The 18,691-nt window shown below is 41.5% G+C and overlaps 1 protein-coding gene across 2 annotated transcripts in view; it reads right to left on the bottom strand.

Moving 5' to 3' along the window:
• LOC308077766 (putative E3 ubiquitin-protein ligase HERC1) overlaps positions 1–18,691 on the bottom strand; it is a 90,569-nt gene that overhangs the window by 23,193 nt on the left and 48,685 nt on the right. For both annotated transcript variants that reach the window (XM_080418679.1, XM_080418678.1), the window contains exons 49-63: positions 18,348–18,400; positions 17,808–18,011; positions 16,040–16,199; positions 14,590–14,851; positions 13,693–13,924; positions 12,390–12,652; positions 11,697–11,821; positions 10,936–11,063; positions 9,247–9,474; positions 8,348–8,475; positions 6,720–6,919; positions 5,984–6,098; positions 5,294–5,425; positions 3,913–4,011; positions 2,996–3,169 (exon numbers count right to left, since the gene is read on the bottom strand). In XM_080418679.1, coding sequence (XP_080274805.1) covers positions 2,996–3,169; positions 3,913–4,011; positions 5,294–5,425; positions 5,984–6,098; positions 6,720–6,919; positions 8,348–8,475; positions 9,247–9,474; positions 10,936–11,063; positions 11,697–11,821; positions 12,390–12,652; positions 13,693–13,924; positions 14,590–14,851; positions 16,040–16,199; positions 17,808–18,011; positions 18,348–18,400 — 2,503 coding nt within the window. The remainder of the gene's footprint in view (positions 1–2,995; positions 3,170–3,912; positions 4,012–5,293; positions 5,426–5,983; positions 6,099–6,719; positions 6,920–8,347; positions 8,476–9,246; positions 9,475–10,935; positions 11,064–11,696; positions 11,822–12,389; positions 12,653–13,692; positions 13,925–14,589; positions 14,852–16,039; positions 16,200–17,807; positions 18,012–18,347; positions 18,401–18,691) is intronic.

Raw genomic sequence — 18,691 nt, forward strand, 5'->3', positions numbered from 1 at the left:
AGATCTACAGATGTAGATCTGCTATTTTTTTGGAAAATTTGTGTTTTAAAGCGAACATTTTTAACTCCGATCTGTGCTTCTGGGGGTCCCTGGAACAACATAGTTGTGAGATGGGGGTCCGCGGCCAAATACATATAATTAAGACCTGGAACTGTGTAATTTTTTGATTTGAGCTAAAAAACATTATTTTACACTTTGGGCTATTCAAAAATAGCAGATATATACAAGCTCGTAGCGCAGCACTTGTAGATCTGCTATTTTAGAAAAATCGTGAAAATGTGTGCAAATCTTTGAATATATATTTTTTTAAAGCAAACATTTTTAACTCAAATCTTTGCTTCTGGGGGTTCCTGGAACAAAATATTTTGATGGGGGTCCGCGGCCAAATACATATAATTTTGGGGGTCCTTGACATGAAACAGATTGAGCACCACTGATATAGAAACATACGTTTTTCAGAAAACTGTTGAGATTTAGGAGACATCGGCTTCAGGTCTCAATGGGTTAACAGAAACTGATGCAGCATCCTGGGGATGGAATGAGTCCCTGAGATCCAGTGATGACGTACACCTCCAGTAAAGTCTATGAGCTGCTTTCCCCTCGGTTATTACCGTACATTGACCTTGCAGGCAGTTAGAGTTACTAAATATGCCTCTCATATGTCATTGGTGTCATTATATATTGTTCTCCATTGTCCACATAATAGACAAACATCTCAAACAAACTCTACTCTAAATACTTTCCCATCTTTGCTTTGTTTTAGTGATGTTATCACATCCAGACAATGTCCAGATAATCAGATCAGGACACGGTCTGGAGATGACCTTTCATGCATGCAGTGGTAGTAACTAAGTACATTTACTGAAGTACTGTACTCAAGTACAATTTTTAGGTACTTTTACTTTACTGGAGAACATACATTAACCACTTTAGCCCTATTTAATACCTAGGCTATTTGAAAATAGCCGATCTACAAGCTCACAACGCGCCGCGATGCTACGCGTTGTGAGCTTGTAGATCTGCTATTTTCAAACATTTTAGTACTTTTACTTTTGGTACTTTAAGTACATTTTGATACCAATACTTTTGTACTTTTACTGAAGTAAATTTTGAATTCGGGACTTTTACTTGTAACAGAGTAGTATTGATACTTTTACTTAAGTAAAACATTTGAGTACTTTTTTCCACCACTGCATGCATGTAGCACACATGGAGACTCTCCGTGCCAGACGTGTTAACTGTAAATACTCTGGATGTGCACGGGGTGGTGTCTGGGTAGAGGCATGCATTAGCTCTTCCCACAGTGTCAGGGTGACATGAGGATGATCTTTTGTATACATTTCCTCCCACAGAACAGTATATATGTGGGAAATGAAATCTGAATTATCCCTTTAAGACTGGGTGGGAACGCATCTGTGTCATTTTAGATTTCTTTGTCTATTTAAAATTTTTGAAAAAACATTTTGAACTCCGATGGGGGGATGGGGTCCCTGGAACAACATATTTTTAGATGGGGGTCCGTGGCCAAATACATATCATTTTGGGGGTCCTTGACATGAAAAAGTTGGAGCACCACAGATATAGCAACATAGGTTTTTTCAATAAAAACGGTAGAATATATATTTAAAGATTTGCACGAATATTCAAGATTTTTCAAAAACATTATCAGATCTACAAGCTTATAGCGCGGCATGCTATGAGCTTGTATATCTGCTATTTTTGGAATAGCCAAAGACATCTTAAAATGACAGATACGTCCCTGGTCTTAACTCATTCACTGCCACTGACGTAAAAAACGTAATTTTTCCCGTTTACCAATCCTGCCACATTAGTTTTTGTTTCAAATTTGACCCAAAGACCAAGGAGATATGATTGTTTAAAGATCTAGACTCCCATCCACTTCCTTGTTAACTTAAAACTTAAAAATTCTGTATCTCGGCTCCTGAGTACTTTTTTTTTCAGATGAAAAATCTCTGGCAGTGGGCAAACGCGGCCAGCAATAATTGTGGCAGTGAATGAGTTAATGGGTTACGCATAGGAATTGAATTATTTGACATGCTGTCTTCTCAAGCTTGAAACACATCCCACACAATGCCCAGCTGCCACAAATGCACATCTCTGGTGAACATACTATACATGCACTCTTATGAACTGGTTGAGGTAATAACCCCACACAGAGTTGAAACTACAGCCTGCTATACTAGGAAAGATAAAGCAGAAGCAAATCAGAGAAGACAGCTCACTGCAACGTACGTGACGCTTACATAGCGTTTTGATTTTCAGGCGACACTTTCCACAATGCAACATCGATCTTGCAAAGCTTGAAATGTCTGCGTGCGTTTGCGTACTTGCACGGAGTATGTTTGAGGCTTTAAGTCTTAGTTCTAGGGAGCTAGCTGTGTCGAGTCAGTTGCATGTCAGGTTCTACCTAGTCTGATATTTACCTTCTCACATACCATTGTCAAGATACTTCAAGGTTGCAGTGCATGTTCAAAAGCAGGTGAACAACACACACCACAAACACCTCAACCACATGAATCGTAACGGCCCTCTTGTGATGATGATGATGATGATAATGATGATGATGAAACAAGCACTTTATCTCTTTATCTCTAGCACTTTACTGTGATGATGACGGTGATGATGATGAAACAAGCACTTTATGCCGGCACTTTATAATTCCTTTTTTATTTCTTGCACTAGATGCGCCCAGACCTATGTTTTTATGCTATGGTGTTTCATGTCTGCTGTTGTCCTGTACTGTCTGTATGTTTTAAACCACTACTCTGGCTGTAAACCCAATTGCCCTTCTGGGACATTAATAAACTTGAACCTTGAACCTTGAATCTTGAACCCTATTGTGGGGCGAAAATAGCCGATCTACAAGCTCACAGCTTGTAGATTAGCTATTTACGGCAAAGAGATTTGGTGTAGAGGGAAATACTACCGGACCGAAGTATAGAGTTTAAGTGGTTATTATGGTGTGAGTACTAACTCGTTCATAGCTGTACTGTTCCTGCAGTAGTAAAGGCAGCCTCTCCAGTAGGACGGCCAAGCAAGGGGCTCGGTTCAGACCCAGAATCCCCTGGGTCCTGAGGACCGTGCGACAAGAGGCCAGAACGTGGTTCTGACTGATCCAGTCTGGGCTGCAGCAGATCAACAGAACATCCTGGGGGAAGAAAGAAACGATGACAAAACAATGATTGCATCAAATCTACAGACACTGTACAACATCACGGCCTAATGTAATGCAGTGTAAGACAATCCCTGTGAGTCAGATGTTGTGACTCATGGACATAATTTGGAACCGTCTCACAGGCTGGGAGAACACTTGGCTCATGCTGTACCTCCTGGAATGTCTAGCAGGCCGACACGGCGTCATTAACGTCCCACTGCTTTGATTGGTTGACTATAAATGCCCCAGAGCTTTGAGTCATGAGCCATAGATTGTCTTATTATTACAGTATAAACTAGGCTAGAAGTATATCAGATTACAATACATATGAACATAATTCAAGCTCGGCTTTGTCAAAGAATGTCAAAGAATAGTTTTGTAATTCTTCTGGAGATTTATACAAGACGTTTATCTAGGTTGAAGCTGAAATCCATAACTGTTATGTCCTACCCGGGATTTCCTGCTTGGCAAGTGGGGAAATGTTGCACTTATGAGCTTCAGGCAGTACTACTTGTCTACAAGTAGGTGTCCTACCCAACACCAGGCTCTATTTGTCTCAGTGGAAAAGTAGGGAGACCACCTCCAACCACTGCAGATGTACTAGTTCTATTGTATTAACATACAGATTGGTTGAAATCGTGTTTTATTCATTAAATAAAGTTCTGGATTGCAAGCTTTAATATTTCAGCAACTCTAAGCTCTGATGCAGCTTTAGTTATACAGAAAAAGAAATGTACCTTTGACCTTCCCGAACATACGACCACTCCCACATTCGGTATCCAGGTAATATTGACTAATGAACCCAATCCTGTCACTGTTTGTAAGACCGAACCATCCTAGAAGAAGCAGAAAGAGGAAGGATTGGTTAACAATTTGGAATGTATTTAACACAAATCTTCTCTTCTGGGGGTCCCTGGAACAAAACATTTTCAGATGGGGGTCCGCGGCCAAATACATTTGGGGGTCCTTGACTTGAAAAAGTTCGAGACCCACTGCATTAGATAACCCTATTTGATAACATTTCTCTGGGACCCCAATCTGCACTGTAAACTCCTCAGTGCTATTTGAACTCTCTGAGTTACAGACCCATAGGTTGTTATGTATCCTTTTGACTGTGTACAAGCAGAGGTTCTCAATGTGGGGTTCGGTGGAGGGGACCCCCCAGTTGGCCCTCCACGCACCTGCAATTTTTTATTTTTCAAAAAAGAACCAGGGCAGGGGCCTCATGCCGCCCCTCTACCCAGCCCAAGGCATCCCGATCCTGGGTACGGGGCTGGGTGGAGGGGACCCCCCAGTCGGCCCTCCACGCACCTGCGGGAAAATTCCTTGAGGCAGGAAGGCAGAGGCCGTGCTCCTGGAGGGCCCTGGACACGTAGCACGATTTTTTTATTTTTCAAAAAGAACCAGGGCAGGGGCCTCACGCCGCCCGCCTCTACCCAGACAAGGCACCCCAATCCTGGGTACGGGGCTGGGTGGAGGGGACCCCCTCCGGAGGACGAGGAGGCGTCAGATTATGTTGGACGAGATGGCGTCTGATCATGTTTTTTCAAAAGAACCAGGGCAGGGGCCTCACAACGCCCCTCTACCCAGCCCAAGGCACCCCGATCCTGTGTACGGGGCTGGGTGGAGGGGACCCCCTCCCAGGGACCTGGTGGTACTTTGTACTTAGACACATTTTCAAAAAGAACCAGGCAACACGCCATTCGCCTCTACCCAGACAAGGCACCCCAATCCTGGGTACGGGGCTGGGTGGAGGTCAACCTGGGGGTCCTTGAAATTAAAAAGGCTGAGAATCACATATTCTAGGCATTCTGTCACACATTTCTATAAAGCATGTCACATTCGAAGAGATGTTTACACTGGATGAGAATTTAGACAAAATTCCAAAAGCTCAAGACCCAAAAAGACGTTTTCCCGGGACCCAAACTAGTGAAAATAGCAGATCTACAAGCTCACAACGTGTCGCTTCGCGCCACGATGGGAGCTTGTAGATCTGCTATTGTCACTACGTCTTAAACTTAATTTCTTTATTATGGAAATTATTAGATTTTTTCATTTTATCTATGAAATACTTAATGTTGAAAATGTTCAAATTATTTTCAATTGATGAAAAGTTACCTTTAGAGACCAGATGTTCAGAAGACCCCCGATTCCTCCAGATGCAAGAGCCAGCCCGCTGGGGCAGAACGACAGGGTCCTCACCGCCGTGATGTGGCCGTTCAGTGTGAACGCACACACAGCGCTGTCACACTACGCAAGACAACACACACAAATAAAGCACGATTGTGTAGTTTAGTGAGAAGTGAAATCTATTTGAGTATTGTATTATGAAATGATATTCACCTGTACCAAAACCACTTTGGTACAGGTGAACACAAAAACACAACCATTATCATAGTAATAAGAGTATTTCTTTATATATATACCAAAGCCACTAGAAAAAAATACATAATCATAATAATAATCATAGTACTTATTAAAAAAAGCACTTAAAGCTGCAATCTTATTTTAATTAATAAAACATTATATTAGCCAATCTGTATGATTACAACTAGTTCCATTGAGACCTGGTGTCGGGTAGTAGGACACCTACTGGTTGACCAGTAGTACCACCTGAAGCTCATAAGTGCAATTATATCCCCAGGGTCAAGCAGGGATTCCATCTTAGAGGAGCGGTAGATGTTTGTCTACCACCTGGGTTTCGAATCTCAGGTAGGACAGTACAGGATTGCAGCTTTAATCTGTATAGCACCTCTCAAACATCTAAAGCCAGTCGGGAGGAGTCTCAAAAATCAGAACCAGACTGACCTTGGCACCACTGCCCTTGTCCTGACAGGGGGATCTGCTCTGGATTTTGGGTAATGACACACTAGTGCCTCCCTGTGGCAGCGTCCACACATGCACCCCACCATTCTGACAGCCCCTGTTCAAATGAGAGAGAAACAGAGAGAGAGAGAGAGAGAGAGAAAGAGAGAGAATATGTATGGATACATTTATTATGAAAGTGTTAATCACTTTCACCGTTTCAGTGGCCTTGTGGCGAGTGTCTGCTCTGATAATGTTAGGTCAGGGGTCAATCCCTGGCCAGAGTCATACCAAAGACTATAAAAATGCCTCCCAGAGTGAGAAATGCCCTCCCTGCATGGCACCCAGCATCAAGGGTTGGATTTGTATAGATAGAGCTTATGTGGTTAATTTACTTTAGACTATTGGTCAGGTCTATGTATAATACATAGATATATTATATAGGTCAAACCAAACACAGGCGAGGGTAATTGGAGGAGCAGAAAATAAACATCGGGCAAATAAAATAAAACATGGAAATGAGAGAGATTCACTGAGTGCAATATGTATTGTGGAGTGTCGCTAGGCAACCGCAGGTTGATCTGACCTTATTTATTTGCCTTTGGAGCTCTCCTCCATTACCTCTGTGCCATCATTCTAAATAAATGCCCATTTAAGGCTTTCAACATACTGTCTCCGAGTGTTGGTTTGGTTCAGTCTTCACAGTATGCATACAATATGTATGTGTGAGCATACTCACACAGCCATCATGAGCCTGGGGTTCTGAGCTCTACCAGGGACCGGGCACCAGTCAGCGACGGTGACCATACTGGTGTGGAAGAGGGAGTGGATGGTGGTCCAGGAGCCTCCGGAGCGACCCCAGATCTTCACCACCTCGCTACGCCCCGTCGACAGCAGTAGGTGCCCTGTGGGATCCCACCTGAGGGAACTCATGCTCTCCTGTGCAAATAAAATAAATGGGGAAAGGAAAGATTTACGAGGTGCTGTACAAAATGGCATTTTTTTTACAAATTTAAACGTAATGACAGTAAACTAGGACGTTAAAAACAGAAAACTGGATAAAACAATGGACGATAAAAACAAGGTGAACCAATTTACAAGAGAATCATCGAGACATTCGTCACCTCAGCAACAAGCTGTTCACGCAACCAGACAAGCGATACTCAAGTATCAAAAGCCATTCCACCAGGCTTTTGAACAGCATGCACCTGGCAACCATAAGCCTGTTGAACAAGCGCTGAGCCCTGTTGTCGTCTTGTTTGCAGTTTAGGCATTTAGCATTTAGCTTGTCAACACAATCCATCACTTATGTACGAACTGTATACCAGTGGTTCTCAAACCTTAAAATTTCAAGGTCTCCCCTGAACTCTGACAGTATACAAATGGAACGAAATGGAACGTTAGGGTCCATTTGGTTCGATTTGTATACTGTCAGAGCTACAGACTTGGGGTCAATTTAGAACCTTAGAATGTCTGCACTCTGCTGCTGAACTAACATGATCAGTCACGTATACACTTACAGTTCATATGATGCATACGTTTCTGCCTTCTGTATTAAGATTTTCTATTTTCATCCATCTTCATTCTTTCTTTCTCTATTCTAACTATATCACGAAATGTTGCATTTCATATTACTATATCCAAAATCCACAATTTAACCAAAAAACGATTTCTGACACGCAAATTAGCACTGGCAATTGGATTAGGGATGCAACAGTTAATCAAAATAATCAATTTAATTTATTATTATAATAATTTGAATAAAGTAATTGATTCATAAAAAAAGCGATCGAACAGAATATTCGCTTAACTCTTTGACTGCGGACGACGCGATAACGCGTCAAGTGCTACTTTGTCCAGTTGGCCGTCGACGCGTTCGACGCGCTGGACGCGCGTTCATTGTTTAATCTCTGATTGCGCTATGCTGCTTAATATTCAATGTTATTTTCGAGTTCCACTTACTTCACCCACATCTGCATCCGGTTTCATGACCTGGATTCCGTTTCCGGTTTTTGATTTTTTACCCCGGTCATTTTCGTCCAAAATAGGTAAACAAACGGTTTTTCACACGGTATAATAGACAAACGGACAGGTTCTCTTCTATAATCTATGGTCTGGGTGACGATCAGTCATCGCCATCGTGTATCACATCGTAATTTTGGCCGATCAGACAATCTGGGACTACGTCAAATCCGTTTTCATGTTTTTCCCTGTCTAATCTCCCAAGAAGGGTGACAGTGACCCAACGACCTGATCAAGCTGTCATGTGCTGCTCTCTAGTGGCGGATTTGTGCTGTGCCTTTAAATTATGTGTCTTTAAATTATTTTCATGAAAAAAAATCAAAATATAACATTTTGTGGACTCACAGGGAAAGCTGACAGCACCACAGGCTGCTCGGTCTCATAGGACTCCGCCGTGGCCAGGAGGATCTTTCCATTGGGGTAGCCCACTGCAAACGGCTTGTCTTTACTGTGCCAGGCTAAACACTGAGGAGCTGGGAGATGTCAAGAGAAGAGACATTCTGTTAGGTACGGTACAGAGATGGTGCCAAACTTCAACCAGATTAAATCATCACTCTACATCCATTAAAAACATTGTTATAACACAATGTATTTTTTACTGTACAAGTCATCGGTCATTTATGGCATCTATACACTATCTATTACATCTATTACTTCATGTAATGTATCAGACCTGATGAAGACCCACAGTGGTACAAACGTTGTTTAAAAACTCTATAATACATTTTCTACATGGAGCTACAGTGTGCGAACTTCCCTTCCTTTCCCCCCCATCTATAAACGACACCCATTTTAATATTCATTAGGACGGACCCCCATTTGATAAATAATTTTATCTTTGAGACTCCAATTTACACTGTAAATCGGAGTCTGAGAGTGTAAAAATGTTTGTACACTAAGGATAAGGATAATTCCTTTTAACAGAACGTTCATGAAAGTCCTTGCAGCCTTGTTTCCAATGAGGGCCTGTGAGCAATTAGGGGTTAAGTGTCTTGCTCAGGGACAAATTTCATTTCATCGACACATATGCTGGCGTGGCCTGGAATCGTACCTGGGGCAACCAGGGCCTCTGGCTCCCTAGGCAGGCTCACTAACCACTCAGCTATGGCCGCCCCATATCAGACTTACAGACCTGTAAGGATTAATTTGGTTCCTAACCCTTAAAACTAACAAATGCATTAATGAAGGAAATCGAACTGTGATCCACGTGCAACGCATTCATCTCTGTATGACCTTGACCTCACCTTCTTTCCTGTAGCAGTGGGTGAGCTCGGTGCCCTCCACCTGCAGCAGGTATTCATTCACTACCACCTGCAGCCAGCAGAGGGAGCCGTCCAGCCTTCCCACCAACAGGTTCTCAGCAGAGCTGCTCTTGCAGGCTCCTGTCTGGCCGGTGACGAACGGTAAGGAGACCTGGGTCCAACACAGCGCCGTGATCCGTGACCTGTGGGCCTCCAAATGATGGTGAGACCCTGAAGAAAAAAACACAGAAGCGTGACTTCTTCTTTTTTGTTCCTATCCCTGCTTTAAAGGTACCATAAGTGATTTTATTTTGGCTTTTTATGCCTTAATTGATAGTACAGTAAGTTGACAGGAAAATGGGAGAGAGAGATGGGGAGTGACAAGCAAGCAAAGGCCGTCGGGATCGGGACTCGAACCCGCGACGCGCTGTCAGGCTACATTGAGCCTAGGTGCCCGGACCGCTACACCAGCGGCCCGGGGCATGCATGCAACTCATCGAGTGCCATTGACGTGTTTCACGTGTTTTACCGCAATGGTGCAACGTGCCAATGACGTGTTTGACGTGTTTTTGAAAAGAAATAGACAAAGTAAAAAAAAAGTTCAGAACACAAGATATCATTATCTGAAGATTTGCAGCTCCATCCACTCCTTGCTTAACTTATAACTGAAAAAGGCTGTATCTCGCTTCCTAAGCACTTTCTTTTTACTTTGAAAAAATCTCTGGCACTCGGACAACATATCCAGAAATAATTCTGACACTCGGTGAGTTAAAGTTGTACAATGCAAATTCACAACTAACGATTTTTAGCAACCTCTGCTGGTCACTACCGTCACTGCATACAATTTCCTTAGTCCTCGATTACCCAGAATTCCATTCGTTTTCACCGGAAGCCGGAAGCGTTTCAAAAAGCGATCTTTTAATTGTTTTATACTATCTACGGATCGTTTCTCTTAGCCAGAGGAGCATTAGTTACCATGAGCTGTGCTTTCTTTTTCTGTTCTTTTTCGATCTTCTAATCCTACATTCTCTTAAAATCAGCGTGAGGTTCCTTTTTGTTATTAACGCAATAGTTCCTGGCCAAACAGGAAACCGTTGCGGTAGTTCCTGGCCAAACAGGAAACCAGTGCATTTCCACCTCCGTTTTCCGGCCAGATGACGTCATTTCCCCGGGAAAGTCCCCCCAGTCCACGTTCAATAGAAAATATATAAATAAAAGGCTTCCGGGGGTGAAATTCATGGAGTGGGTGTTGTGAAACTTTTGCCACTCACAAAAGATATACAATTTAACTTTAGTTTTGTTGAAAACGTTACCTAGTATGCCTTTAAGTTAAAGCTCTATAGTCTGATAGTAATCATTGCTATAGAGTTGTTTGTTCAGTAACAGCTGTATCCAGCTCTTTACCTCCTAACCCTAAACAGAAAATGCATTTTCAGGTGGGTTACAAATGTCACCCAATCAGGAGAGAGAACTCATTTATCAGCTTCAATTATGTATTTCAGTTCCAATGTTGTCTGCTCATTTCACTTGTTTATGCTGTGTCCTGTATGAGTTCTCTCTCCTGATTGGATGAAATTGGTATCCTGAGTTCCTGACCTGAACATGCAACACTAATTACCTAACCTCAAAAAAGAGAAAATAATCTTCCATCTTCCACGCATATTGGATGATAATATCAAAGCACTGACTGACCATTGATGGCCCAGATGTTGAGAAGCTTGTTCTGGTGAGCAGCAAACAGGGTTCCTCCAGAACTCCAGAACATGGTGGACATGACATGAGCTCCAGGTGTCTTCTCAGCACTTACTTTTTCTGTTTGGCTGAAAAGAGAAGGTAGAAAAGTATTACTATTGTAATTAATGTGCAACATCTAAACTGCACAACATTGGATATTGGTTGGCAGTATTCTCCTTAGAACACTAATTAACAGGCACATGTCTGCTGGAGAGTTATAAATGTTCAATTACTGGGAGGCATGGGTCAACATGAAAATGTAATGTCACGATTATCCTGGCCAAAATAATTGTGATTCAAGACATTATCCCGATAATTATCAAAATATGTTGTAAGGTGTGTTATAATCTCTCAAAACAGATTTTTAAAATTATTATAATTGTTTTCAACGGAATGGGTTCCCAGATTGGGTGTTCTGTGTTAAAATTCAAATATGTACGCTTTACTGCAGTTTAAACTGTAATTACAATATTAACTGGAATATTAAAACCGGGAAATCTTTGTGTTGGCTATTTAAAAAAAAGCAGATATACTGTACAAGCTCACAGCGCGTCACTTCGTACCACGCTGCGAGCTTGTACATCTGCTATTTTTGAACATTTTTGAAAGATCTTGAAAGTGTGAGAACTACTGATTTAGAAGGCATTTGTAGAATCGGCCACAAAAAAAAACGATATATCGTATCATGCAGCCCCAAACGGAATCAAGCAGATGGTAACCTTGTGCAGGAGAACATGGTCTGCAGTTCTGTAGTTGTCTGGCTGATGTGCCACAGTTGCACCATCTTGTCTTGAGACCATGCAGCCAGTAAGTTCTGCTCATCGTTCCAGGAACAGCTCGTCACCTAAACAAAAACAAATCAATCTAAAATACAAATACATATCTAAAAATGTTTTCTAAATCCTAACAGCATGTTGCTATATCAGTGGTGCTCCAACTTTTTCCATGTCAAGGACCCCAAAATATTTTGTTCCAGGGACCCCCAAAAGCAAATATTGGAGTTAAAAATGTTCTCAAAAAATGTTAAAATGATGGTCATCAATGAAAAATTAACATTTGAAAAATGTATGGTTATATGGACAAGAGAATGTGCATTTATATACGTATACATATAAGATAAAACTGTCTGTACACACGATGATCATAATAAAAACAAAATTACGAAGAAAAAAATATATATATATTCAAAGATTTGCACAAATTGTCAATATTTTTTTTTTAAATAGCAGATCTACAAACTCATAGCGCTATGAGCTTGTATATCTGCTATTTTTGAATAGCCAAAGAAATCCTAAAATGACACAGATGCTTTCCCGGCCTTAATGGATTAACAAGTGGTATGTTGCTCCATGATTCTGGAGTGTTGAACTCGAACTGACGACTTCTCGAAAATTCTCAAAACAACCCCTCACCCTGCCATGGTGTCCCTCCAGTTTCTTCAGAGGACACTTCCGCAGGTCTCCCGCTACGTCGCTGTAGGTCTGCGGCCGAGAAGGGTTGTCTCTTTCCGAGGCGGCCAGGGCCTGCACCAGCTGCTGGGCTGCCCACTGACGGTGCTTACTGGTCAGCCGGGCAGAGAGCGAGCACGCTGCCAGCGCATTGGCCAGTTCCAGGGGACCCACTCTGGCTCCTATGGGCGACGGGGGAGGAGGAGGCATCCCACAGCTACCTGAATCTATGGAAACACAACCAGAGGGTTATACCAGTGGTTCTCAAACTTTTTTATGTCAAGGACCCCCAGTTTGACATGCATTAGGCTACGGACCCCCATTTAACGGCATTTCTATCTCTGGGACCCCAATTTATATTGTAAAATCAATGTTAATTTAACTTAGAGGGTATACAAATACATACAGACCTATAAGGGTCCATTTGGTTCCTAACTATCTATCATTTAGCTGGGGACCCCCTAGAACTCCCTCAAGGACTGCTGGGGGTCCCCGGACCCCACTTTGAGAACCACTGGGTTATACAGTATGGCTACAGGTAGTTCATGTGGTTACTTCCAGCAGTCATATAGCCAATCGTTTTTGTTCTCAGGGTTCTTATAGTGAACTAAAAGTAAAAAGGGAAACAATATCTGATGTCAGGCATTCTTTCATCCTACCCCTTTCAGCTTCTATAAATCAAGGCTTTCCTCGTAAATATTTGAATAAATGAAAACTAAGACTAAATAAAAACAAAACACCAGTCAATTCCTAAAACAAAAACTACTTATGCACTCATGAAACTAACTAAACTAAGCTGAAATGAAACACCACACTGAAAAACTAGATACAAACAAACAAATATTTCAAAACTATTATAACTCATTTACAGTTTAACACAATATCTAATTTTGTAATGGGGGTTACAGCTAATCAAACTAACTGATTTCAAACTAAGTAATCTACACGCAATTTTTGTGTGACACCGTTCTACAACAAAGTAAAAAAAATAGGGCAAAAGTGGTTAATCAGATTAGTCAATTAAGTCAATAAAAATTTTAAAACTATTATTTTTTTTGTGTTGATTTGTTGTTATATTACAAATTAATTTGGGGAAAAAAACTGCGTTTCTTGATTATTCAATTAATTGAAAAAGTAATAAATGGAATAATCGCTAATAAAATAATCGATAGTTTCAGCCCTATTCTGAAACTTCACGTTTGAACAACCTCTTGATAACAGTATGAAAACGGATCAATCAAGTGCCTTTCATGAAGTTGCCTCTTACCCTTGGCCTCGTGTTGTTCAGCCCTGTCTGGGGTGTAGCGGTACGGGGTGACCTTTTCTGTAAGCAGAGCCACCAGGTTCTGAGTGACCAGGAAGGTAGAAGTAGTCTGGTCCTTGTAGTCTTTGTGCGGTGTCCCCTGTAGTCCAGCTTTCAGACTGGAGCTCAAGCGGCCTCTCTGCTGAGGGTCACTGATCGCCCCGATGTTCATTCCAGTGGCCGCAGCCATCAGGTCCTACAGGAAGTAACCATGCCTCAGTATCATGTCTTAGTTGTCATCCGACCGTAAGACCGGGGACGCATCTGTGTCATTTTAAGATTTCTTTGGCTATTAAAAAATAGCAGATATACAAGCTCATAGGGCGGCACTGAGTGCCGCGCTACAAGCTTGTAGATCTGCTATTTAAAAAAAAATCTTTTGTGTTGAATACATATATTTTTTGGAAACAACATTTTTAACTCAAATCTTTGCTTCTGGGGGACAGGGGGGTCCCTGGCACAAAATATTTTGATGGGGATCGGCGGACAAAAACATATAATTTTGGGGGTCCTTGACAAGAAAGAAGTTCGAGCACCACTGATATAGCAACAATAGTTTTTCAGAAAAATGAAGACATTTGTTGAGACATTTGACAGTTACAAATGTTCACTTTAAAAATATATATATTCAAAGATTTGCACATATTATTTTCACGATTTTTCAAAAATAGCAGATCTACAAGCTTATAGCGCGGCACTCTGTGCCATGCAATGAGCTTGTATATCTGCTACTTTTGTATAGCCAAAGAAAGCTAAAATGACACAGATGCGTTCCCGGTCTTAATGGGTTAAAAGTAGATTAATCGAGAAACATTTGCATAGAAACATGGGTATTCCATTACCACAGAGCAAGGGTCTGACCTGAGTGCAGATGTCCATCAGTTCTCTATAAGCGGTAGAATTCTGAGACACCAGGCTGCCGATGGCTGAGCTGAGGAAGCCGATGATGGTGGAGCTGCTGTGATCCACAGACAGGCTCCGTACGCTCGGCTCCTTACAGCCCTGGTTATCCATGCTGGTGTGGGTCCGTCCGGCCACCGCGAGGCACATCAATCGCACTAGGATCCGAATATCTGCCAGACCCAAAGCCTCCAGCCCACTGGTTTGACTAGACGCTGATGCACTGTGGAGTAGGGAGATGGAAAAAAATAATTGAGATAATATCAAAAGAATGATTCTCAACTTCCAAGCAGTGGTGGAAGAAGTACTCAGATTATATTACTTAAAGTAATACTAGGTAACGTTTTCAACAAAACTAAAGTTAAATTGTATATCTTTTGTGAGTGGCAAAAGTTTCACAACACCCACTCCATGAATTTCACCCCCGGAAGCCTTTTATTTATATATTTTCTATTGAACGATGTCGGGGGGGACTTTCCCGGGGAAATGACGTCATCTGGCCGGAAAACGGAGGCGGAAATGCACTGGTTTCCTGTTTGGCCAGGAACTACCGCAACGGTTTCCTGTTTGGCCAGGAACTACCGCGCTAATAACAAAAAGGAACCTCACGCTGATTTTAAGAGAATGTAGGATTGGAAGATCGAAAAAGAACAGAAAAAGAAAGCACAGCTCATGGTAACTAATGCTCCACTGGCTAAGAGAAACGATCCGCAGATAGTATAAAACAATTAAAAGAACGTTTTTTGAAACGCTTCCGGCTTCCGGTGAAAACAAATGGAATTCTGGGTAATCGAGGACTACGGAAATTGTATGCAGTGACGGTAGTGACCAGCAGAGGTTGCTAAAAATCGTTATTTGTGAATCTGCATTGTACAACTTTAAGTAAAAGCAATACCACAATGTAGAAATACTCTGTTACAAGTAAAATGCCTGTGTTCAAAATGTTACTTGAGTAAAATTACAAAAGTATTGGCATCCAGATATACTTAAAAGTACCAAAAGTAAAAGTAAAAAATGTTTGAAAATAGCAGATCTACAAGCTCACAACACGTCGCGATGCGACACGTTGTGAGCTTGTAGATCGGCTATTTCTAAATAGCCTATGTATAAAATAGGGCTAAAGTGGTTAATGTATGTTTTATAAAATAATAATTTATATCTGCAAAGTAACTAGTAACTATAGATTTCAAATAATTGTAGTGGAGTAAAAGTACAATATTTGCCTCTGAGATGTAGTGGAGTAGAAGTAAAAGTATTGAAAATTGTAAATACTCCAGTAAAGTAAAAGATTCCTCAAAAATGTACATAAGTACAGTACTTGAGTAAATGTACTTAGTCACTTTACACCATTGACTTCAAGATAGCACAGAGAAGTAGGGACATTATACTGTGTGCTGCTACAAAATATTACCTGGAAGCGGTTTGAGATAGTGCTTTCATGACCATGCTGTAAGCCAACAGTATCTGTGCTGTGGAAGTGACTCTCCTCAACGCCTTCAGTCTGTCCTGGAAGTCTTTCAGAGATGCAGCCTGCTCCCCTAAGCTTGGAGGAGAGCCCTTCTGCTCAGCGCCTGGACAAGGAGCAAAAAAATACACAATATTCAAGAGCACTCACATTTAACCCTAGCGTCCCTAATCTGGGGCGAACATTCAGCCTGGTACAGAGCCCTGGTGGACTCCAGTGAAGTATAGGGTCTACCAAAAGTAATAACTAGCATAATCGCATCGCAATATTTTGTCACAAGCTCTTGTTAAAACTTTTAATTTGTTAAAAGGAATAGTTCACCCCAAAAATTACTTATTTTCTATCAATTACACACCACATGAAGCCTTGAATTCACAGAGATATTTTAGTTTTTTACGCATTCCTGAGCCAATAATTCGATGACCAGGCGTGTTTCCGGTAGGAGACTCAAAGAGTCTCCTTTGAGTCTCCTACCGGATACATTAGCATCTTTCCGCCGGTAATCAAATAATTGGCTTAGGAATGCGACAAAAACAAAAATAAATCTCAATGCTTCATGGGGTGTGTAATGGACCCTTCGCTAAACCCCACCCCAAAAGCGATTGTCCAATGCCAGCTTAGCAACCGTTGTCAGCCTGGCATAGGTCTGGCAAACTTTCCGCCACACACACATTCATTTGCAACATAATAGCAAGAATACCACGATAACGCAATGGTGACTATATGAACCAGCAGCAGATTCCACGTACCCAAAACGGTTGGAGGGTTCTTTTCCCAAGCTGAAATCTGCACTTAAACTGCAAGGCTGCATGCATGGCTGTGTTGTTGAACACATACACAGCTTAACGTCAGGAAAGTTACACGACCCACTCGCCCAGGTGGTGTCTATAATACTAATCACCGTAATCGTAACAAAATTCAGAATCACAGCGCTGCCTGTTTCGGATTCCGCACGTGAAAGTACATTCATTTGTTCGTCTATTTATTAACTGCTACTGTAGTCTGAAATGAATGAAAACTCCTGTTACAGTCATGGATGAACTTCAACCTGGTGTTTGCACTTTGTCTATTTACGATCCGTACATCTATATAAACGTTCAAATTTCAAATATAAAGTGCTTACCTTATGGCCACGGATGTTACAATTATGCACGGGACTCTCAAAAGTACCCGTATATTCTGTATTGTTCAATAAAAAGCATTTTAATCCGATCGGTGGCCATTTTCTCATGGAGTTATAATGTATCAGAGTGCAATACACTTACCAACCGATAGGGTCACGCAGTTGAAAGCACATGAAGAAAATGGCCACCGATCAGATTAAAATGCTTTTTATTAAACTATACGGATGATACGGTTACTTTTGAGAGCCCGTACATAAATGTAACATCCGTGGCCATGGGATAAACACTTTATATTTGAAATATGAACGTTTCTGTAGATGTACCGTAAATGGAGAAAGTGCAAACACCAGGTTGAAGTTTATCCATGATGGTCGAGACAGACGACCGTCGTGTATCCATGGCTATTACTCCCTCTAACATTTCCCGTGTTTTTATAGTAGCATGCATATCAGCTATTGTCGTTACTTTTGCATGACACCATTGTATGAAGAAGTAGGGCATTAATTTACGCCCATAATACCCATAAAAAGAAATGAAAAATAATGGAGATACAAGGTTTGTGCCTGACAGCAGCAATAAGCATCCAGTACCTTTAGGAACCAGTGCTCTGGTGTTGTTATTATCTGTGGAGCTGTGGACCAGGGCTCCCAGGGGGTCTGGCTCTGTGAAAGGGATGGCATCTGGAATCAGTTTTTTTTCAGTCAGCCCTAACGGTCTTAGCAAGACCCCAAAGTCCTCCAGTCCTGTAAGCTTGTCTGTGTCACTGTCATCTTGCTGACCCATCTCCCAGTCATCTGAGGTGAAGAGGGAGGAGAAAAAAACACATTATTCATTAGCTTAAACTGATGATACTACATTGTAGGGCTGGGTAATTAACCGAAAATATATATATTTTTCAGAAAACTTAGTTCTTTAGAATCGGCCTCAGGTCTAAATGGTTTAATCTTCGACAATCAAGAAGCAGGGTTTTCACAACACGCTGCAATGCGACGCGTTGTGAACTTGTAGATCATCAATTATAATCGAGGCAAAAGTTTGAAATAATCATGATATTGATTAGAAGTCATAATTATTGCCCAGCCCTACTACATTGGCATTTCAATAGAGCAGGATGAAATGAGATTGTCTACCATCAGAGGTGCTGTCCACTTGGCCAATCAGATCATAGGTTAGACCTTTCATCCTGAGGAAGAGGAAACACAGAACCACAGTGATAAACGTTAAACGGCATGAGGAGAGTGTTCTATCTCTTGACATTTTAAAAGCTGCAATCCTAGAACTTTTATGTCCTAGCCGGGATTCAAACCCAGGCCTCCCATATGAGAGACTACATTTATATCACTCTGCCAATAAGGCATCCCCCACTTAGTCAAGGAAGTTGTTCTGCTTATGAGCTTCAGGCAGTAGTACTTTTCAACCAGTAGGTTGGCCTACTAAAGAAGTTTACTAAATAAGTTTAAAATAAGTTCTGGAT

This window comes from Gymnoscopelus braueri, assembly GCF_963280865.1.
Source record: "Gymnoscopelus braueri genome assembly, chromosome: 22".
NCBI lineage: Eukaryota > Metazoa > Chordata > Actinopteri > Myctophiformes > Myctophidae > Gymnoscopelus > Gymnoscopelus braueri.